The following is a 24,959-nucleotide window of genomic DNA, read 5'->3' on the forward strand; positions in this document are numbered from 1 at the left end:
TTTAAAGAAACCACCTTTGCAGAGACCTTAAGCAATTGAGAGAAACAAAGGAAAAGCAAAATGAAGTTGACCATACAATGATCTGAAAATGGCCCTTGAATATGCAAGTCTGATGCTTCCTCGAATCATTCCCCGTCTTGAAAATATGATGATGTTACTCAGTGGATTGAGTAAAAACATAGTGGATGCATAAGTAGCTCATACACACATAAACAAGATAGTTATTGTGGCTCAGCTTTTGAACTTGCACTCTGTAGAGACATTTTTGACAGAGCATGTAGGGGTAAGTTAATGATTGCATACAGGAATTGAGATTTGGAGCAACTGTTTGGGGAGGCTTGGGGAATAGGAATCACTCATGTCAACTGTGTTTGCAGAGTGCTCACTTTGCGCGTTAGCACAGTTTGGCAGTGATCGAATGAATTGACAGCTGGTTGGTGATCATGCCTGTATAAAGGCAGGTAGCAAATGAATGGATTGAGTGGTATACCACACCATGTCAGAGGTATACCCAACTTTGTTAGCAGCCATTTCATGTAACAGCTAGTCTGAAACTGCTGGATGGCTTTATATTTAGGAAGGATCACCTTCTAGCTGTGTATCTCTAAGAGTGCTCAGTGTACTGTGCTGTCAATAATACGTACAAGCCAGTAGAAGTCATTGCTTTCAGAATGAGTTCAAGAGTTGTTTCATAATGTGTGGAGGGATTATGAATGGAGTGACAGTGGGTCTGAACATCATTACTGCAGTTGTCAATTATTATGTAACTTTCATTTATCATTCTAAAGTAAAGAGGGAACTGACCTTATAAGAATTATTTTGGTTCTATATTATCAGAAACGGATCTCTTTGTTGATGTTGTAATCAATCTGTATATTGATTGAAATACTCCACGTATTCAGATTCATCATATTTCAAATATACAAAAAAAACTTTAACAAGTAGTAATAATAGTTATTAAAATCAATTTATTACCCCAGTATCTAGAACATAGTTTGGTGTTTGCCACTGCTCATACTAATATAGTACACTTCGTGTCATCAATGTGTAAGTTCACATTTTGAAGCATTTTATAGTATTGTTAGTTGTATTGCTGGAGGCCATTGATTAACAACCATGACCCTGTGAACTGTTAAGCTTTTGGAATCAAATGTTGCACCCCCTATAACTGAACATGAACAGTAATTTTATCATATCCTCCATCTATTGCATCTTTAATCTACACCCACATATACGCATTCCACAAGCCACTGTTAGGTGCATGACTGATGGTACCTTGTACCACTGCTAGTCATCCCCTTTCCTGTTCCACTCGCAAATGGAACAAGGGGAAAGTGAGTGTCTGTATGCCTCCTAATAGGTCCTAATTTTCTGCAGTCAGTTGCAACTGCTGGTTCTCAAAACTTTGTCTACAATATTCCATGAAAACAATAGCATCCACCCTCCAGAGTTCCCACTTGAGTTCATGGAACATTTCCGTCATACTTACTCATTGCTTGTACCTACCAGTAACAAATCTAGCAGCACATCTCTGAATTGCTTCAATGTTTTCCTTTAATGTGATCTGATAGGGATTCCAAAAAACTGAGCAGTACTCAAGACTGGATCGCTTAAGTCTTCTATATGTGGTCACTTTTAGAGATGAGCTACACTTCCCTAGAATTTTCCGAATGAACCGAAGTTGACCTTTCACCTTCCCTACAACCACTCTTATTTGCTCTTTCCACTCTGCAATTTAAATCGCTGCCCTCTAGAACCAGAATCCAGTGTCTTACAATGGTGCCACCTCACTTTAATTTCAAAAGCAGCACATGCTCCTCTTGAAAGCAAAAGATTTATTCCTGCCTAAACAGTTATTTTCGTCCAACATTTACTGATCGATGTGCTCCTGTAATGTAATGCAATCATTTTGTTGTACTACACTGGGTAATTATATCTTAGTTTTTAAAAATATACCCTTCTTCATTTTCAGGATAAAATTTATGTATATGGTGGTGTTGAAGAAAGTGGAACAATTTCTGCAGAACTTTGGGCATTTGATGTAAATGCCAAAACATGGGAAAACATAACAGTTCGTGCAGAGCACTGTAATGCTACTGCTCCAAATGGTTCTATGCTCTGTGGTATGCAGTCTTAATAAAGCTGTTTCTGTATTCAAATAGTTAAAAAAATATTAAAAAATGCAGCATTGCATTTCTAAATAATAAAGCTACATTACTTTTCTTTAGTTTGGAATAAATGTTAAACATAGAATACGTGCCCCCTTGCAGTGTTCTCTACTATTGAATGTGTTTCAGGTCCTCTCAGGTCCGCAGGCCATACAGCTACTGTAGTGACAGGACGTGGTGGAAAGTCAGAGAGGATGATTGTTATTTTTGGTTATTCTCCTCATTACGGGTACCTGAACACTGTCCAAGAATACCATTTTGGTTAGCTCCTAATTTGTTTTCCACTAATGCTTGTAGTACTGTGTAAAGGAGATATTTTTTCACATTTGGTGTTGATGTGTACATATTATTTGATCATACTAACTCTAGCAATTCAGAAAAATACAAGAAAACCAAATTGTCATAAAACATAAGTATTTGAACTTTCATGTCAAATGTGACATTTTCATGTTTTAGTGAGCATTCAGCTTTGTGTTACATTGTAGAATATTGAAATGAATATGTTGTTTTAATTTTGCAGGAACACGGGAGTGGATTATTGTTCGGACTGTTGGCTATCCAGTAAATGGAGGCTATGGACACAGCAGTGCTCTAGATCCCCTTACTAATTACATTTATGTGTATGGTGGTTTTGTGTCTGAAAGTTCAGCTCAATCAGTTCTGACCAACCGAATGTACTCGTACAATCCAAACACCCATAAATGGTAAATACCTCCTGCTACTCATGCTTTGCTAACCTTCTTCTTCTAGTTTCTCTCTTCTGTTGAAATTGGTGAAGCTGTGGGCAAAGTGTTTTATATACGGTATGTAAACAGAGATAGAGAAGAAAGTATTATCACATACACTCCTAAAATTGCAGTTTGACTATTATAAATCTAAAAAATATTCCTCACATGCTCTTCAATCAGAAATTTCGAATTCTGTGAAGAATTGGGGGGGGGGGGGAATGCATTGTTTATTATACTTAGTAATGATTTAAAATTACATTTTTGACATATTCCTGTGACAATGTCCTGTTCCTTATTCTCTCTTTCTTATCATAAAGGAAATGCTTAAAATGTTTAGCAAGCTGTGGTATGAAAAAAAGCTTTGGTATTGAGAAATTACAATATTACAATATTATCCACATTAGACAAGGGTCTACATGTACCTTCAAAATAAACAACACAGTGAACACACAGTGCTCAAGAAGGAACTAAGATTGGCTGGCAACTGGGCAGCTGGCTTGCTGAAATATCAGCCGCAAAGTTATTTTAATTGAAGATTATAAGTGTACAGAATTTGTGTGTGTGTGTGTGTGTGTGTGTGTGTGAGAGAGAGAGAGAGAGAGAGAGAGAGAGAGAGAGTGTATAAAATCATCATCAGGCCATGAAATATCAATTAAACATGTATACATTATCTGATTAAAAGTATCCGGACATCTATATCCAGACAACTATTAGTGGACATTAATACGGGTTGTGTCCACCCTTCACCCTTGTGACAGCTTGATGCTGGGGTCAGTTTCAGTGAGGTGACTGAATGTCTGTTGGGAATGACGGCCCATTCTTTCTCAAGAACCAAAACCAGAGGAGGTATTGATGTTGGGTGCTGAGTTCTATAGTGAAGTTGGCATTACAATTCATCCCAAAGATGTTCCATTAAATTGGGGTCGGGACTCTGAATAGGTCAGTCCATGTCAGGAATGTTGTTGTCCACAAACCACTGTCTCACAGATGCTGCTTTTCGATTGGGTTCATTGTAATGATTCTACAATAAGTGTTCATCTCCAAACTGTTCTTCTACTGTGTGCAGTACACAGTGCTGTAAAATGGGTCCATATCTGTTTGCATTTAGCATTTTATGAAGCAGTATAAGGGCCACACTAACCACAAAAGACACCCTCATTCCTTAACATAACTTCCTCTGTAGATCACTGTTGGCACTACACATGATGGCAGGTAAACTTCACCAGGCATTCACCAACCCCAAACCCTTCCTTCGGATTGCCACAGGGTATAGCGTAATTCATCATTTGAAATTGTTCGTTTCCAATCATCAGCAATCCATTGGCTTCACTCTTTACCTCAAGCATCACTTAACATTGACTACAGAAACGTCTGGCATATTAGGAGCTGCTCGGCCATTCTTTTTAACTCCCTGTGGACAGTTGTCATGCTCTTTGGATTGCTGGTATCACTATGGAACTAATAAGTGATTCATTACACTGTCTTCATGTGATTTTTTTGCAACCACCCTCCACAGTGCTTGACAGTCCCTGTCTGTTAATACATGAGGTCTGCATGCTCTTGATCTGGCTGTGGTTGTTCATTTGTGTTTCCACTTCACAGTCACATCTCCAGTAATTCACTTGGACAGCTTTAGAAGGGCTGAAATGTCTCTGATGGATTTGTTACTCAGGTGACATCCAATGACTAGTCCATGTTCAAAGCCACTTAGCTCTCCTTACCGATCCATTCGGCTGTTACTACTTGTCTCCTGACAATACAATATTCCCTGCCTCTTTTTATGTTGGTGACATCTAGTGTTCAGTTCCACATTACATAGTGGTCCCCAGACACATTTGATCAGGTAATGAAAATATAACTCATCATGGTTTTGATAATGGACATTCTGTCTCAAGTTTAAAAGATATAAGAGCAAATCTGCATCTAACTTTCTGTTAATGTCAGATGTTACCAAAATTAATGGTCGAGCATATGTGTGTGTATGCCACTAAATAGCTTACTTTGAAAAGCCAACACCTACTCAAGCACTTCTGTATTATCAACAAACACGAGAAATTGTCAGTGTGGGTTAATGTAAGAACATTTAATGGTGAGCACAATGGTGTTGATGATTAAATTTGATTTAAGACATTCCAAATACAAGGTAACGAATGACACAGGTGACATTTTCATCTTACTGGAGACATTTACATCTTGCTCATTGACAGTTTCTGATGTTCGCTGTAAACTGAGATGATGTAAGTGGTAAATCGAATACAGAGATGAAGAGACTTGCACAGTATATGCTTATGTGGAGAGCTACAGCAAATCATTCTTAGGGACGAAAGCAACAACAACAACGACAACAGCATGCTCAGATGAGTGTTTGTGCCCTGGTGATGAATTTATAGGTTGAAACTGATATCATAGTAAAGAAATTTAATTAGCAGCTGTAGGTGTGTTTTTCAAAATGAGTTTCATATCTGTATTTAGGTGGCTGTCATTTCATTTATGTAACATAGATACCATTAATAGAGCATAGTAACATCTATGTTGAATGTTTGTGCTTTGATTTCATGAGTGCAAACAGTCATTTTTGTAAGTATTAAGAATAATGTTCAAGGAGATTTTGTTCTTTACACATAAATTAGTATCCTGTCAATTTGATTAAGAGATGATTTCCTTTTCTGATTAGTATTTTTTCATGTACATATCACAAGGTCTAAATTTTGCTGTCCAGAGATCAATAAATTTCCATATAACTGTATTTTATTTGTGTTTTGAATAACAACTATACACATACTAGGTTATACCACAAAAATATTGAGTGTAGTGTATAAGGATTTACCTGTATTAGTTGGCCAAGATTTCCCCATAGTTGCTAAGCCGACATGAGTGTGAAGTGAAGTGTTTATGGGATGGAACATAGGTTTGTTTGCTATTGATGCTCTTGGCAGGTAGGATTTTATTAGGGATGATCTAAGTCTCTGTTGTTGTTGTTGTTGTTGTTGTTGTGGTCTTCAGTCCTGAGACTGGTTTGATGCAGACTGGTTTGATGCAGTTCTCCATGCTACTCTATCCTGTGCAAGCTTCTTCATCTCCCAGTACCTACTACAACCTACATCCTTCTGAATCTGCTTAGTGTATTTATCTCTTGGTCTCCCTCTACGATTTTTACCCTCCATGCCGCCCTCCAATGCTAAATTTGTGATCCCTTGATACCTCAGAACATGTCCTACCAATCGATCCCTTCTTCTAGTCTCAGTAGGAATGGAGAAAAGAAATTGGATGGATTGATAATTGTCTTTAAGTGGAATACTGCTACTTACGGGCATATCCCTTTAGTTATTGATGAAGACAGAACTTTAAGTCATGTTTCAAGATATCAGTATTAAAAGAAGTAAATATAACTTATAATTTTGAACCTGAAATGTGTAAAGATGAAAAGCAGGTAAACTAAACTTCTTGTTCTCTTCAATCTGAAGGCTGGTTTGGTGCAGCACTCCTCCATCCTGCCCCACTACCTTCCATAACCAAATTAATGATTCCTTAATACCTCAGGATGTGTCCTATAAGCCAGTCCCTTATTTTAATTAAGTTCTGCCACAAATATATATTCTTCTTTATTAAATTCATTATCTCATCATTAGTTATCAGAACTATCCATGTCAACTTCAAAAATTTTCTGTAGCAGTAAATTTCAAAAGCTTTTATTCTCTTCTTGTCTAAATTTTTTTCATTCACATTTCTCTTCCATGCTCTACTGCAGGCAGATATCTTATGAAAATAATTCCTGACATTTAAATTTATATTCAATGTTAACATATTTCTGTTTTCCATAAAAACTTTCCTTTCTAGTGCCAGCCCCCATTTTATGCCCTCTGTTTTAGACATGGTTAGTTATTTTGCTATTTACGCAGCAAGTAGCAGAGCTTATCTACTGCTTTTAGTGTCTCACTTCCTAATGTAATAATCTTAGTGTCACTTAATTTAATTAGACTAAATTCCATTGCTATTGTTTCACTTTTGTCAGTACAGTGAAACCTCTATATAACGTTTTTCAAGGGACCACAAATTCTGAACACTGTATAGAGGAAAACACTATAAAGAGGAAGGCTTCCAAATAATAATTATAGGGCACTACTGAAGATTGGGATACCACTAATCAGCTTTGACAAATGGTGATGACATTTTAAATTTTCACGAGACTGTAATATGATATTCATTGCAAATGATCAATGTATCAAATGATTAGGTTTTTGTAATTAAAACATAGGGCACGGTAGGTGGATGGGTGAAAGTAAATAGATCAGTTTGTTCTGTAAAAAGTTATAACAGATTCTTAAGATATGACATCATTGTCCAAAGCTGACAGGCGGTATCCCGTTCTTCAGTTGACCCAATTATAGAATATGAGCCAAATTTTGTTTATGATATACTGAACATATTACATAAAAACACAGTAAATGGTACAGATCAAAAAAGAATTAGTTACAAAAAAATTACTTTAATAATTAAATTATGAAATGGAACTAAAATTTGCAGAAAACTCTAGGAACCTATGCAATCTGAAAATTACATACCTATAATTTTTTAAAATATTCAAGCAAGCATGTTTGTTTTCTATTTCTCCCAGACTCTGTGGCAATCATTTCTTGCTCCAAATGAGCAAGTTGAACAACTGTTCTGTCCTCAACTCTATGGGCCATCATATATCTCGTGAATGTTTCAAAGGCTTCAGCTGCCTTAGTATATGAAGGTACAGGGTCATCTTCCTTGTCACTGTCACTTTCACTACCACTATTATTCTCCAAGCTTCTCTCTGCAGTCAGCTCCTCAATACTTTGTACTCCTGTGGTTGCCACATTGTCATCCACAGCCACAAAGTCCTCAAAAGTGACAGAATCACTGCCTATTAATTCCTGCCACCAACATATGAAACACGCTGAGCATGGGCTTTCCGAGCCAGTGCAAACTGTGAATCCACAGAACAGAAAACAATGCGTCTACATCCAGTCACTTAAACATTATAAAGAGGTAAATAATTCACCTGGGTTCCGAAAATGTGAGCGTTACGTGGAGGAAATTGTAATATAGAGGAAATGTAGTAAAGAGGAAAATTTAACATTGTTTGTATGGACTTTTAGTCGGGACTGAAAAAAACAGACGTAACATAGAGGAAAACATTATATGAAGGAACGTTATAAAGAGGTTTCACTGTATTCATGTTGATGAAGATTTCTCGGGTCTCCAGTCGAGTGGTAACGTTGATATCTCACCACATTTCAGGAAGTGTCATACTACCCATCTTCACCAGAAGATGGGTCATATGACACTTCCCGAAACATTGCGAGATGTCAACACTACCACCCGGCGGGAGACCCGAGAAATCCTCATCAATAGTTTACGCTGGGAAAGCCTACAGTCACATATAATATTCATGTTTTAACCTCGTTTTGAGACACTATTCCTTCTGTTCATTTTCTGCAGTCTTATATTTTCGTTCATTAGTTAAATTCAATAGCTCCTGTTGTATCCAAAGATTATTAGTGGACAATGTGTTTTTGCCTATTGGATCTTGTACTGTCTTCATTATTTCATCTCTCGAAGCTTTTTTATATTCCTTTTCTGTGTTTCAGTTCAAAATTACTAGTGCTCTCTTTGAAACACTAGACAACCTCTGGGAATTTTAACAATAATATGGAACGAATAGATTGCCACTTGCCATATAGAGGAGATGTTGAGCTGTAGCCGAGAACAAAGAAAAAGAATTTTTGAAACATTCAGCTGTCAGGTGAATTCCTTCCATAAGATATAGAAAACTCATACATATTTGTACAAGGACAGCTCATGCACACATGGCCATCGCCGTCTCTTGGCATTAAGGCCCAACAGTGACTGCGTCTGAGATACCCTTTCCTAGCTCTGTCCTCCACCTGCCTATCCGCTTCCCTGCACCCACTCTTGTACTACACATGCTTTCCATCCCACCAATGCACCAGCACCATCTCTGCTTCCTCTCTCCCACACAACCTCCCGAAGCTTCACCTAGCAACTCTATCCTGTCCCAGCCATGTCCATGCACACTCCTGCAAGCAGCACTAGCATCTTTCACCACACCTAGCCTGCTATCCCTCCCTCTTCTGCTCCCCACACCTCTTCTGTACCTCCACTACCCTCCTCAGCAAAGATTGTTGCTTACATCTGATGCAGTTGCAATTGGGTCTTCTGATGTAGGGCCTAGTCCAAAAGCTGAATGTAAGTAACGTTCTTTTTCATTGTGCCTGTTTGAGACTCAGCGTCACCTATATGTGGTAAGTAACATTGTATCCTTTCCACATTACTATTATTCCATCCTGCATTTTCCATTGTCTGGTTCTTTCATGTCTCATGCGTTTAATTTACTACCTTTATGCAATTTTTCCAGTTTTAATAAGCAGTTCATAACTATTAAGTTGTCAGAAAAGACATCTGTGCCTGGAAATAATTATAGCTTAAAATCTGATTTTTGAATTTCTGTCGTACCAGTATATAATGTATGTGAAACCCTCTTCCCTAGGGGGCTTACAACTCTTTCGGGAAGTATGCCTAGTGAGCATGGAGCCCTGAATAATTGCAGCATTTCTTCTCTTCCTGTGGCATCCTTCTATTATCTGACTATCTTGTTGCCTTATCAATTATCCTCTCTCTCTCTCTCTCTCTCTCTCTCTCTCTCTCTCTGCCTCCCCACGCCCCACCCCTCCCACCATACCTTAAAAAAATTGTGTACCCCTTTTGGTGTATTTACAAATGGGCTCCATTCTAGCATTTGACCTTCACTTTACTTTCAAAATTTTATTAGTAGTGCAGGCCATGGGGGGAAGATCAGCCTGTACCTGGCAGGGTACCCAGTTCAGGTTGCAGGTCATCAAATACACATATGGTGGTAGCCTTCTGACTACACAGGGAACACACTGTTAGTGTCTGTATTGTTTCCTGTCATGAATTGCAAGTCCTGTGTGTGTGTGTGTGTGTGTGTGTATCAGTGATTTGGGAGATACGGACTCTGGGCAGTGATCTCCATGCCAGGGGCTGTTGCTTAGGCAGTGTGGCACCTATTTGGAGATAGCTGGACAGTGTGGGTGGCTCCTTGGCAGACCAATATCAATGAAGAGAATTAAGTTGGACCACATTGGCAACCGTATGGCCCCAGCTTCTCACCAGAGTGATTGACTTACTTACTTTTAATGCAGAAGGATACAACCACATATGTTTCCCTCATTAGATATGAATAAAGGTGAAAACCAATGTATCAAACAATGAAAATAAGTGCCAAAGTTACTGGTATGTACCAAGACTGAAAGTGAATCCTTTACAAATACCCAACCATTATTTTTTTCAGAGGAAATAAATTGGAAGTATGATGACATCACCTTGATAAACAGTATGCATAATGTTCAAACAAATTTCGGGCTTGCAGCCGGTCGTCGTTCAATACTTCGCACGATATTTCAACTGGGCACCTGCCAGTCATCTTCAGGTGAGCCGTCGCAGACTGACGATAAAGTTCTCCGCTCCGCAATATATAGCGTACTGTAACTATTCTGCGCATGCGTCGAAAACTTGATAGTTGAACCAACACTGCCCGCCGGCGGGCAGTGTTGGTTCAACTATCAAGTTTTCGACGCATGCGCAGAATAGTTACAGTACGCTATATATTGCGGAGCGGAGAACTTTATCGTCAGTCTGCGACGGCTCACCTGAAGATGACTGGCAGGTGCCCAGTTGAAATATCGTGCGAAGTATTGAACGACGACCGGCTGCAAGCCCGAAATTTGTTTGAACAGTCAATTCGCCGGGAAAATTTTAAAATTCACAGTATGCATAATGTATCCGTACTGATTAAAACAGCATCCCTGACTCAGTCATGGGCAATTTTAAGCTGCAACAAACTTGGCGACAACCCTGTAACAATTATCCCTCACAGGAACCTAAACATAATCAGCAGTCTAATTTCCTCACGGACCTCACTAATAAGGAACAACATGGTGTCCATTTCATCAGTTGCTTACAACAAGGGTTTAAAGCTTTATTTAAAATTTTTGAGGGTGACTTACTACCAGATAAAGTTCAGATTAAGGTCTACCATAAACCTTACATACCACCCACCATGGACAAGCTCACATATCAAGAGATCATTAAAAAGTACGAGCATCATAATCCCAAACAGATGACACAATCTTATGCTAAGCTGCAATGTCATTGCCATCTCTGTCAATGGTGCCTTCCTCTGTTGCACCTCTTACAGTGGGCACTCTGTGGCTGCCTGCAGATACCTGCCCCCTGCCCCCCACCCCTTTTTCTGCCTCTGCCTTCACCCTTCCCCCAGGCTGATGGAGGCTCCTCTGGTGCTTAAACTGCACCCATTTTGGGAGCATTGGCTCCCCACCTACCAACTACCGGGTATGCCAGCCCTATCCTCCAGCCGGAGACACCTCATCCTCTGGTTTCTCTAGCTAGGAAGAGGTCCCTTGGGACTCTTCCTTCCATGAATCCTGCTGGTCCACAGCCAGATGCCAGCTGATGGCAGAAGGAACCACTGGCTGCTGCCCATCAGACTTCTCGTTGTTCCTATGTCCCTGAAAGTATTTAAGGGAAACCTTCTTAGTCCTTGTCTTCTAAGGGGGAGGAGTACACAAAGAAGAACTCTAAGGCAAAGGAAACTCTGGTGGCCCTCATGTCTCTGGACTCTGCATGTATTCCTTCTGTGCCCAAGGTGGATATCCTGGTGGCCCCTGAGGCATCAGATCTCCCAAGCAAATATGCCGCAGAACCTGTGTCAGTGGATCCCCTGACATTTCAACCGGTGACAGTATATGACCCTGCCCTGAGTTATAACACCCCTCCCCCCCTCCCCCCCCAGTCACTTCATGCCTCCACAGTACTCGGACAGTCTTCTCCCCCAGTAGAACTGTTATGGACTTTTACACCAGATGGCTGAGCTGCGGCAGCTTTTAAGTACTTATCTGCATTCTGGGTTGCCATCCAGGTAACTTAGTTCCACCAACTTGGACCCCAGCCCTTCATGGTTACCACAGTTACTTCAAGAATTGTACCGACTATGAGAGGTTATTTGTACGTATATGCAGGGCTCTGTACACAGTGACCTTATGCCTCTTGCTACACCTTTGGAGGATGTAGCTGTTCGGGTAAGGGCACATCAGGATTTTACCATCTGTAATGTTTATCTCCCTCCCAATGATGTTGTGTCCAAGGAAGTACTGTGTATTACTCTCTCAGCTCCCCCCACTTTTTCTAGTCTTGGATGACTTCAATGTCCATAATCTTTTGTGGGGTGGTACAATGATCACTGTCCATGGTAAAGACATTGAATCTGTACTGGCACGGCTCGATCTTTGCTTCTTGAACTCTGGTGCCAACCACACATTTCAGTGTGGCACTCAGAACTTATTCAACCATTGATCTCTCCTTTTGCAGTCCTGGTCTTCTAGCATCTACCCACTGTAGGGTCCACAATGACCTGTATGGTAGTGACCACTTCCCGATCTCCCTATCCCTCCCTCAGTGTGCTCCCCTGGACACCCGCCAAAATTGATTCTCCATAATGCTAACTGGGATGGGTTCACCTGTGCTGTCGTCTCCCCACTGCATGGTAGTATTGATGCGGCTGTTTCACACACAATGGCAGCCATTCGTTTGGGAGCCAACGAAGCCACCACCTCTTCCTTGGGATCTCACCGGCAGAAGACGGCACCCTGATGGACCCCAGAGATTGCTGCGGCCATTAGAATTCATCGGCAGGCTCTCCAATCCTATAAGCGGCACACTTCAGATGAACCCCTCATTGCCTTTAAACAGCTCTGTGCCTGTGTTTCCACCATTGGATCATATGCCTCTCCATCACAGGTATGGGAAAAGATCAGACACCTCTACAACTTCCAATCCCCTGCATGTGTACCAAGTATTTCCTTAGATGGTGTCATTTATACTGATTCAGGCACTGTTGCTGAACATTATGCCGACACATCTGCGTCTGGTGTATCTGAGGACTACCAGCCCACCTTTGCCATTCAGTGCATGGGAACTCTTCAGTGCTTTAGCCCAATGCCCTGATACGGCCCCAGGGCCAGACTGCATCCACAACAAAATGCTGAAACCTCTCAGTGGATTGTCAGCATCACATCCTTGCCCTCTTTAGTTGGATCGGGAACAAGGGAGAGTTTCCATCTCAGTGGCAAGAAAGCAAGATAGTTCTGGTACTAAAACCAGGTAACAATCCCCTGGAGAAGGACAGTTATCATCCAACCAGCCTTACCGATGTTTGCTGTAAGTTGTTCGAAAGCATGGTGAGCAAGCAGCTGTGTTGGCTCCTTGAGTCTCAGGGCTTTTTGGCTGCATCTCAGGGCAGGTTTTGCAAAGGCTGCTCGACTGCCGATAATTTGGTTCACCTCGATTCCACCATCCGAGTGGCCTGTGTGTGTTGTCAGCCCTCAGTGCTGTCTTTTTCAAGCTACAGAAAACTTATGACTCGATATAGCCTCACCACATCCTTACTACATTACATAAGTGTTGTCTCCAGGGTTCACTTTCGATTTTTGTCAAGAACCTCCAGTTGCACTGTATGTTCCAGGTTCAAATGAGTGCTTTGCTCGCTTGCTCCCATATCCAAGAGAATGGGGTCCCATAGGACTCTGTATTGAGCTACACCCTCTTTCTTGTTGCTATCAATCATCTAGCAGCGGCTGTGGTGCCTTTGGTATCACCCTCCTTATATGCCGACAATCTTTGCTTCTGTTATTGCCCATCTGGTATAGGTGTTGCTAAGTATCACTTACAGGTTGTCATATTAAAGGCACAGTCATGGGCTCTTACCCATGGCTTTTATTTTTCAGCCCTCAAGACTCATGTCCTGAACTTCTGTCACCATCCTACTGCCCACCCACACACTGAGCTTCTTATAGTTGAGCACACCACTTTTTGGGACTGGTCTTTGATTCGTGGCTGCTGTGGCTTCCCCAACTTCGCCAACTTAAACGAAAGTGTTGGCAACACCTCAACACACATCACTGCCTCTGTAACACTAGGTGGTGTGCAAGTACCCTTTTGCAGCTCCATGAAGCCCTGATTCTGTTCTCCCTTGATTATGGGAGTCTTTCATATTGTTCAATATCATCCTGAGAATTGCGGATACAGGATCCCATTCTTCACTGTGGGGTCTCACTTGTGACAGGAGTCTTCCAAACTAGCCCTGTGAACAGCCTACTAGTCGAGGCTGGAGTACCTCCATTACCTATCAGGAGACAACAACAGCTGTTGAATTATGCTATACTCATTCATAGCTTCCCTGAGCATCCCACCGACCATGTACCTTTCCCTTGCAAGGAGCCCCACCTCCTACAATGGCAACCTAGAACTGGGTTTACAATTGCTGAATGCCTCAGTATCTCTGTTCGGAACTGCAACTTCCTCCACAGTCACCTCAGGTCAGGGAGACATCACATTGCCCCCGTGGCTTGTGCCCCAACCTCAGATTTGTCTCGATGTCGCCTTTGGTCCAAAAGATTCCATAGACCCTACAATTTTTCACCGCCTGTTCTTGGCTGTCCTTGAGACATATCCAGGTTCGGAAGTGGTATTCAGAGATGGCTCAACAGTCAATGGACAAACTGTCTTTGCATACGCACATGCACTGTCTTCCACTCTCTGCCAAACAGCTGCGGTGTGTTCACTGCTGAATTAATGGCCGTTAAGCTAACCCTTAGCTATGGTTGTTCTTGTGCTGACAAGGGTATCCTAATCAATAGTGACTTCCTTAGCAGCCTTCAGGTTACAGACCAGTGCTAATCTCTTCGTCCACTGGTTATGACTATTCAGGATTGTGTCTGTGACATCCGTCAAGCTGGATGGCCTGTTGTTTTCGTTTGGACTCCTGGTCATGTTGGGATTTCAGGAAATGAATGAGCTGACCAGTTGGCCAAGCTGGCGACGAGGATGTTGATTCTGGAAATGGGGGTCCCAGAACCAGACTTTTGGTCATTTATATGCCACAGATTGCTGGAAGTCTAATGGTCTGTCCATATCTCCCCAAAGACAACGAGGACAATTAAGGAGACCATGAACATGTGGCAGTCTTCCATGTGTGCTTTACGCAGGGAATCCACCATCCTCTTCAATTCTGCATTGGCCACAATTGGCTGAACCATGGCCACATTCTCCTACATGAGGATCCCCCTCACTGCCGATGTGGAGCCTGTCTGACTATGGTCCACTTACTCACAGACTGCCCTAATTCAGTTACTTTGAGGTGGCCCCTAAATCTTCCTGACATGCTCCTAGCAGACAGTGCCAAAGCAGCTGATCTGGTGCTACATTTTGCCCGTATAGGTGATTTCTATTCATCCCTGTAAGGTATGGCTGTTTGGCCTCATTGACCACCTGAGGGGTAGGTGGGGAACCCCTCTCTGCCCCCCCCCCCCCCCCCCCCCACCACCACCTCCCACCCGAGGTCCCTTGTTGGCCTTTGTTCAGTGGCCCAGCCTGGCCTTCATCCTTTCCACTTTTTATTCTCTTCATTGTTTTCCATTTCTTAGTTTTAGTGCCTTGTCTTGGCTGATCTTTGAACAACTTGTCCGTACTCTCTCTTTTCTGGGCTTTTATGTCGTGTGTGTCTATGTTAGTTACACTTGAGATTTTCCTGGATTTGTCACTTCCTTCCTTTGACAACTGCTCCTGGTTACCACTTATTAATGGGTGAAGGCACTGATGACCTTGCAGTTTGGTCCCTTTCACTCCAAACCAGCCAACCAAAACATTACTCTGTCCTCTTTACAGTTAACTATGTGATGTGGTTTTACTTACAGTATGGCCACAAGTATCACTGAGGGATGCGAGGCACCCTACCCAGGCAGGTTACGTGGTTTGTAAGGGAAGTGTTAAGCAGTAAAATATATAATTTGTTTAAATGAACTGCAGTCTGAAAATATTTTAGACTAATGTGTGCTCTGAACATCAGTTGACCACTGATGTAGTAATACTACATATGGGTGGGTATAATGTAGTATCGGTTACGGAAGAGCAGATATGACTGACTGAAAAACGTTCTGTTGGCAGTTCTTTGTATTCTGCTGTAGATTATCTTCACATAAACTCTTAAATTTTAAATTTGTTTCTTTTATAAATAGAATTTGTACTGTAATACAGTAGTTTTTCTTAAAGTTATTCATTTCTTTGTATTACACTTCCGTTTGCATCCCAGACACCACTCTCCGCGTGACCCATGGAACACAACTAATGTAATATTCAATTGCTGTATTTAAATGAGTTGCCACCCCAGCTCTATCCACAGCAGTTTGATTTGGAACCTTGAAATATAAGGTACATAAAATTACCTGATACCTGTGAAAAAGCAAATGTTAAAATTACTAATATTCTACAGGCTATTATGCTGTGGTCTTCTGCAATCTGTTAGGTTACCCAACTCTTTGTCTCTGTTTGCAGACATTATCTTCAGGGTGTTTGTGGTTTTCATGTCATTCCATAGCTCACGGCGGCTCGCATCTGATGGATATTAAACTACTTTGTAAGTACTGTGGTATGCATGTGTGACAACATATGAGTTTTCAATGTGGGGGTGGTTTTCCCAGTAGTGGTTGTCACTGTACTACTCATCCCATGTGGATGACATAAATTTCTTTAAGAACTGGAGCCAAATGCTGTTCAGCTTGACACCTCCTTCCTTCCAGATGAAGTTACTGGCAAGCTTAACAACATCGAAGCCACGATACAGCCCCTCTCCTTCAGGGACGAAACATGGGGCTATGTAAGAGTTCCCAGAACACCATAGCATACTGGCATGGAGAGCTTTAGTAATTTTAACCTTTCCAGCTGGAAAGTTTGCATTTAAATCAGTTTTTCATCACTACCTGCAGAGAATGTTGTATGACAGATAATAGAGTGTTAAATAGAAAGCAGTATAATTATTAATTTTAATGGAAACATTTATCCTTTACTATATTTAATAATTTATCTGTGTGAAGTTAATCATCCAGGTTTGTGGTTCAGTATGTAACAACTTTTTCTGTTGTTGCACAGGTTACGACTGGCAGATGCTCCATCAGCTCGGTTCCTGCACACTGCAACTTTCGTTTCTTCTGGCCTTATGTTGGTGTTCGGTGGAAATACTCACAACGATACAGCTCATAGTCATGGTGCTCGTTGTTATTCTGCTGACCTGCTTGTTTATGATGTTCTGTGTAACCATTGGGATATCTCGGATGCACCCCACCTACTGCGTGCAGATCTTGCAAGATTTGGGCATTCTGCTGTCACGTTTGAGGGTGCACTCTATCTGTATGGTGGTTTTGATGGACAGATGCTCTCTGATATGATGAGGTTTGTTCCAGTTCTTATTTTTATGTAGTATTTGCATTTGCTGGTTAGTTGGACTGTGGATATTGTATTAAAAATTCAGTTCATTTTTGGTACCATAGTTCAAAAACATGTAGCAAGGTCAATATTGTAATGTGTAAACTATTGAGTTTTCTCCTGGAAATTGTTAAGCATCCCTGACATGATTTTCATTTGTTAAATGTATGTACACCAATTACTCTGCCTCGACTCTCCCTACCACTCTTCTGTCTACCTTCCTCTCCCCCCTCCTATTCACCAAAAGTTGTTGCATTTGTTACATTTATCCTGTTCAAAAACGCAAAGAAAATACTTTAGTTATCTTGTCTATAATAACTGTCTCAATGTCCATACAAACTATTGACAAAATTATTTAATTGGATAGATAAAGAATGTACTCACCAAGAGGTGGCAGAATGCATACAAAAGACTGTTGTAACTGGCAAGTTTTCAGAGGCAGTGGCTCCTTCTTCATGCAGAAGGGTTGAAGGGGAAGGAAGAAGTGTGAAGGAAAAGGACTGGAGAGATCTAGGAAAAGGGGTAGATTTCGGGAAGGTCACCCAGAACTGCTGGTCAGAGGAGACTTACCATATGGGATGACGAAAGACATTATGTGTGTGTTCTGCTGCCACTTGGTGAGTGGATTTTTTTATTTATCCAGTTCAATAATTTCTGGGTGTTGTGCCATAAGGAGGCCAACACAAAATGAGACAGTTCATACAAGGAAGACTTGGCAAACAAATGTGTACTGCTATTTCTCTGCTGGTTCTCTCTATCAAATTGCATTAGAGACTTGTTAAGAGCAAGGCATGTAGCCACTGTGCCAATACTGTGTAGTGTTACGTAACATTCACAACATTTTTGAAAAGCTGCATGGTGTTTGTCTACTGTATCTTTAACATAATAATACCAGTTTTATTTACTGTGATGTAATTTTTATAAGAATATAACCTAAGTGAGTTTCATTATTGCACTTAACATTTGCAACAAAAATACATTTACAGTGCAATTTCTGCCAACTAACAAAGAGAGAACGGGAATCGCTAACTAGCCATTGAAGTTCTATTGATTTGCTGCAAGTGGCAGCCTGAACTGAAGTACTTACAGAAGAATCAACAGCACGTAGATGGGCAGCAAGTCATAGTGTTGACCCCAGGCATGAGTAGTCTGTACTCTGGCATTAATTGATGCTTTATTCTCATGATGCGACAGAATTAATGGCAAGTTGGACTCCGAAGGTCTGAAACTTCCTGGCAGATTAAAACTGTGTGCCAGACCGAGACTCCATCCCGGGACCTTTGCCTTTCGCGGGCAAGTGCTCTACCAACTGAGCTACCCAAGCGTAACTCATGACACACCCTCACAGCTTCACTTCTGCCAGTACCTCGTCTCCTACCTTCCAAACTTCCCAGAAGCTCTTGTGCGAACGTTCGCAGAAGACTTCTGTGAAGTTTGGAAGGTAGGAGACGAGGTACTGGCCAAATTGAAGCTGTGAGGGTGGTCGTGTGTTGTGCTTGGGTAGCTCAGTTGGTAGAGCACTTGCCCACGAAAGGCAAAGGTCCCGAGTTGGAGTCTCGGTCCGGCACACAGTTTTATTCTGCAGGAAGTTTCATTACCGCGCACACTCCGCTGCAGAGTGAAAATCTCATTCTGCAAGTCTGACTCACAAGAAGTGGTGATCAGATTAGAATAAATAAGCCACAGTAAACAAATTAGAAATGAATCTGATGAATGAGATTAGTGACTGAATTGAGTAAGCGGTGGAGGACCATATCTCCAGCAGTTTTATGACCTGGGTCACATGTTGCATTCTACAATATATGTGCCAGGAGGAAATCTGTGTGCCCACTGCTAATTTCATTGTCGTCTAGCTCTTGAAATATTGCTCACCATAGCTTCCATGTCTGACTTGCGCTACTTTGCGTATTGGTGTGTAATGCCACAAATCAAAAACTATCTAGTTTTCTTCTCCAGCACATTGCTTTGCGCTTTTATACAATGTGGTGTTGTCTTTATTAATGTGTTGTATTCTAACAAGAGTACTTTGTTACTGTATAATCTATCAAGGTTATAAGAAAATTGCAAGTAAGGCCATTAAGAAGAGAAAGCAGTTTAGCTGGTTAGTTCTAAAGCTAACAATGGGCTTATCCATGTATCAGAATCTATTAAACAGTATGGGAAGGAGTGCTTTGGTAAGTCTATAAATGCTGGTATAGCAGGTGAGTCTGGATCATTCAAGGCCAAATTTCCATGGTAATTTACGTGATGTTTAATTCAGCTGTAATGAGAAGTAAATTAGTAAGTAAATGTCACTAAAGAAGGTTGTGTTTATGGCAGAGAAAAAGCCTTGACAAACCTGTTTGATCAAAATATAGAGAGAAGTAAAGGCAAAGTGAAAGAACTGCTGATTGAGTATGCACTTCTAACTAACTCTATGGTTTGCTGTGGAAAAATTATAAGAACAGAAGGAAGTTTCTCAAAATATTACATCTGCAGTGTTGGAAAATAAACCACTCATAAGATATGTGCAAAAGATTTAATACACGCTTCCTGTCAATATTTGTCAAGTTGATTAAAAATCTTATTGGCATAAGCAAGTACCCCAGAGCTATTCATGATGGTGCTCTGTCAATTATTTTATTATTTGCAATATTAGGAAATGAAAGATAGAGACTGAATCATTTATTTAATAACTGAGTAGTAAAGACTCATGTGAATATGATTATGGAATATCAAGTTAATCAGTGTTCCTCATCATTGGTGAGAAATTGTCATATGTCAATATGCCTTTCATGTACACTCAATTTTCAGATAAATGAAATACTCATTACTGAAACCACTGTATAAAAAGAAGAAAGCTACAGTGTAAACAGTTACAGCCATTGTTTTTGAGAAAACCAAGTGGAAAATAGTAGTTCAACATCTTTGTACGTGTAATTTTTATCATACTTGCAGTTTGGATTCAGGATAAGACTGTGAACAGACAATTCAAATTATTCTTTTGCAAGACTAGGTGTAAATCTAAAGACAAAAGATCATTTAACAAAAATGTTCAGTTGTATGGACCATGCTATATTCTTGAACATGTTCCACGGCAGCTATTGCCATTGCTGAGCCAATTGGTACACTGTGAAAGTGGCTGCAACTGCATTAGCAATTCATACGTGTAGCATGATTGCTGTGGTGATTGATTTGTCAGTGACACGCTGGATGCAATATCTTTGTCTGTTTGTGTAGTGGAATTCATTTTATATTTTTATTGAAAGTCATAGATTTTGTGCAGAAATGAGTAACTCAGACGAGAACAAATTTATTCTCATATTAACACTATGAATTGGCAGTTACGTAGGAAAGAGGATGTTGAGTGCATGCCATCAAAGCAAAGAGAGAAAGCTTCAGGGAATACCATTGCCTGCATATTGAAGTATAGTCCCATTAAAATTGGTTTTTCTGGTATTTTCATGTGTCATGAGAATGTTTTGAGGATGAGATATTGTTATGGTATCTACTATTCCCACTCGGATGTGAACTTCTGTTTTTATTGTACAGTATTCTATTATTCATGCTCATCCCGTGAAATTTATAAATAAATAATTGTTGCTAGTTTTTATTTTCTAGTCTTTTAACAACTACAGGTATTTTATCCTACATCTTAGTGATGCATGCCATAGTAAATGGTGATTCCCAGTTTCAAATAAGTAATGCTTTATTCACAGCACAAGTCCACAAATAAGGTAGTTACAATAACAACTCAAAGATCATTTATGATCACTTGAGAGTAATGGAAACAAAATTCATGGGTGTGCTACAACTTCAGAGGGAAGACTCATCCTGACTTGCCTGTAGAGCACAATCTGTGGGGTCTGCACTGTCTGGAGTAACATGGAGCAGTAGAGAGTGGAGTTTCCTGGCTGGTCTCGGCGAGTTCCGATTGATGAGCTATGAGTATAATCAGTTCCTGGCCTGGAACTGATTGAGAAACTGACTGCCCTGCTGGGGTCTGTACTTGGCCTTAAATATCCAACAGGTGGAAGTAGGTGCATCACAATGTGACGTGTGGACAGTACTTTTTTCCTCGATAACAGCGCTGCCAGTTCCGTAGAGAATGCACTGCTTGGAAGCAGGACTGATGCTCCTGGGTGGAACCTGTAATAAATGGTGTATCAACAAACTGTTCATTTGCAATATTGTGTCCATAATGTGTGATGCCCATGTCATATTAGTTTCCAGAGGAGAGGCAGCGATGGGCAGGCAGACCCGCAGGATAAAGGCATCGTATTGGCAGCATACATAGTTGGCCTATGGTGGATATACACAACAACCCTTCACCTTTACAAAGGTGATTGTAAAACCATCTTGAAGAAGGCTGCGCATCCTGCCTCCTGTCCTCCATGATGGGAGGCAGTGAATCTGACAATGGAGAGTGGAGATGCTGGTCGTCCACTGGAATGGAACTTCGCCCAGCAACATGGGAGGCCCCAAGGAGTGGGGAGCTTGAGGTGGCTGCTACACAAGGCCACAAACCCAGGGTCTGAGGTTGTGAAGCAGGTGGTGTCCAGGGTGTAGCCGGCCCAAGCAGCACTGAGAAGAAAGAATGGAGGAGAATTAGCAGGCGTGTAGACAGCAACAAAGTGTGAGTGGCGTAGCAGCTTATGTCGACAGGACTGGTGACACAATGTTGGCCTAGAACTAAATCCGAAACGGCATAAGAAAATAATACCAGGAAAAGAAGCATACAGTGTTTACTATGAGAATGGCAGCTGACTGTTTGGGGTGGAGAAGTAGAGAGCTGACCATAGGCAGGGACCAGCGCCGGCAGAACTGATTACTATTGGGCTAGCTGCAACAGGACCAGCATTGACAGTTGGGCCAGCCACAACAGGGTAGGCCACAAGAGGGCCGACGGAGACAGAAGTGATGAGAAGGTGAGATAACATAGTTGACAGCATGTGCAACAACAGGAGGGCTGGTTGTGACAGGGATTGTGATGACAGGAGGGATTCTGTGAGGACTGGTGTCAGAAGACGACACAGACAAGGGTTGAACCAGGAGCAAAGGGACTTCTGTCATAGAACTCTGTCAACAAGAGACCAAGTGCTGCAAGGCACAACAACATAGCAGACAATGAGTCTAAGGTGGACCAGCTTGCCACAAAGAAAATTTGTAGATGCTGAGTCCATACACTTTTCATGAACACAGTGTGTTCAGACACTGTGGGGAAGACCTCCCGTCACTGACCATAAACTCAGTACACGTTCTCGTCGCTGAAAAGAACACTTACTACAAAAATGCTCACCCAATCATTCCACTAATAAGTTATTGTTTATGTCCTGCAGATGAGACTCTGAAAAACTGACAACACAAATGAAGAGAGCTGTAGCCACATTTGCAATAAAGTGAGCACTGCACTCTGTACCTTGTATGCTGTATGCGAGAAAGTGCATCTCCAGTTGTTGACAGTATGTGGTCCAGTCTTCTTTCTGGACATCAGACACAGGAGAAGTGAACTCAGATGCATGAGCTGCTTGCTGAGACAGAGCTTTCACAACCAAAACTTGTGTTTAGCTGAGATACATCCTGCAGCAGTTCCTGAATTTCCTGCTCCTGTAATTGAAGAATAATTGTGCCGGTAGCACCAACACAATAATTTAAAAGGACACTCAAACCTTATGTGAAAGTGCACTGCTAGTCCTGGAACTTGAACTGTCACAGAATTACAAAAAAGTTACTAAATTATTTAATTGTGTAGATAATAAATCTACTCACCAAGAGGTGACAGAACACACATAAAAGATGGTGGTAACTGGCAAGCTTTTGGAGCCAGTGGCTTCTTCATCAGGCAGAAGGGTTGAAGAGGAAGGATGAGGTTTGAAGGAAAAGGACTAGAGAGGTCTAGGAAAGGGATAGATTTCAGGAAAGTCACCCAGAACCATGGGTCGGGGGAGACTTACTGTACAGGATGAGAAGGAAAGACTGACTGTTGTGGACTGCATCGGAGGAGATTTGAAAACCTGAGAGCTTAAAGGTAATGTGCAGGTAAAGGTAAGTGCACTGTACATAACAGAGGTGGTAGGGGGTGGTGAGAAATAGATGGGAAAGACAGTGAAAGATGTAGCAAACTAAAATGGAGTGAAGCAAAGAGTCGTTACAGTGAAGAAATGCTGAGACAGAAGAAATTAACGTAAATTGGGGCCAGGTGAGTGGTGAGAACCAAGGACGTGTTCCCACCTGCAGTTCTGAAAAACAGGTGTCCAAGAGAAGAAACCAGATGGCACATGTGGCGAAACAGGCACCAATGTCGCGAATTCATGTTGTAGAGCATGCTCTGCAACAGGATATTGTGAGCTGCCAGTATACACCCTGTGCCTATGCCCATTCTTCTCATTGATAATTTGGTGGTAATCATGCCATTGTAGAAGGCCGAATAGTGTTTGTATAACAGCTGGTATACGACGGGCCGTTTTGCTGTTGGCACTCCCTTTGATAGTATATATTTTGCCAGTCTGGCTGGTAGGTGGTGGTAGGAGGGTGCGTAGATAGGTCTTGCAGTGGCAATGGTCACAGGGTTAGGAGCCATAGTGTAGGGAGATAGGTGCAGAAGGAGCATAGAGTCTGACAAGAATATTGCGGAGATTGGGAGGGTGACAGAAAGCTGTTCTCGGTGTGGTGGGCAAAATTTCAGACAGAATGGATCTCATTTCAGGGCACGATTTTAGGAGGTCATGGCCCCGTTGAAGTAGCTGATTAAGACATTCCAGATAAGGATAATAATGAGTCACCAATGGTGTGGTCCAGAGTTGTTTTTTGGAGGGATCAGCAGTACCAGTATTGGATGTGATGGCCCGGGAAATCTGCTTTCTAACTAGGCTGGTGGGGTAATTACATGCAGTGATGACTGAGGTGAGAATGATGATGTATTACTGTAAAGAGTCAGCATCTGAACAAATACATTTGCCTCGGATGCCAAGGCTGTATGGGAGGGAATGTTTGACATGGAAAGGATGGCAACTGTCAAAATGTAATTACTGTTGTTTGTTAGTAGGTTCAATGTGGATGGCCGTACCCTGATTTGTTTATTGTCTGCCCCTCAAAGGTGAAGTAGTTGTTGGCAAGTATAAAGTTGACTAAGGTGAGTAGGAAGGATGTCATAGGTTTGGAATCAGGTGGGCACTGACTGAGGAAATTTTCAGCAGCAGACAAATCATGTACGTAGGGGATGTTGGTATATAGGGAGATGGTGTCAATGGTGACAAGCAAGGTGTGTGGTTGGAATGGGATGGGCACGGATTTCAGATTATCTAGGAAATGGTTGATATCTTTGATGTAGGAGGGGAGTCTTTGTACTATGGGTTACAGGTGTTGATCAACTAAGGCAGATATACGTTTGGTGGGTGCTTTGAAGCCAGCAACTATAGGACGGCCAGGATGATTTGTGGAGCTTAAGAAGAAAGTAAAAGATGGGGGTATGTGGTTTGGGTGGAGTGAGAAGTTCAATGGATTTAAGTGTTAGTCCTTGTGAGGGGCCTGAGGTTTCAAGGAGGGTCTGCAGGTCAGTTTGAATCACAGGGATGGGCTCTTGATGGCAGATGTTGTATGTACAGGTGTCAGACAGCTGGCGTAGACCTTTACTAACATACTCCTTTCAGTCAAGTACTGCAGTGGTAGATCCTTTGTTTGC

The 24,959-nt window shown here is 41.5% G+C and overlaps 1 protein-coding gene across 1 annotated transcript in view; it reads left to right on the top strand.

The window, feature by feature from the left end:
• LOC126252744 (attractin) overlaps positions 1-24,959 on the top strand; it is a 272,729-nt gene that overhangs the window by 73,271 nt on the left and 174,499 nt on the right. The window contains exons 7-10 of the mRNA XM_049953646.1: positions 1,973-2,123; positions 2,298-2,429; positions 2,689-2,872; positions 16,967-17,266. Of these exons, the coding sequence (XP_049809603.1) occupies positions 1,973-2,123; positions 2,298-2,429; positions 2,689-2,872; positions 16,967-17,266 (767 nt within the window). The remainder of the gene's footprint in view (positions 1-1,972; positions 2,124-2,297; positions 2,430-2,688; positions 2,873-16,966; positions 17,267-24,959) is intronic.

Source organism: Schistocerca nitens, chromosome 4 (genome assembly GCF_023898315.1).
Source record: "Schistocerca nitens isolate TAMUIC-IGC-003100 chromosome 4, iqSchNite1.1, whole genome shotgun sequence".
NCBI lineage: Eukaryota > Metazoa > Arthropoda > Insecta > Orthoptera > Acrididae > Schistocerca > Schistocerca nitens.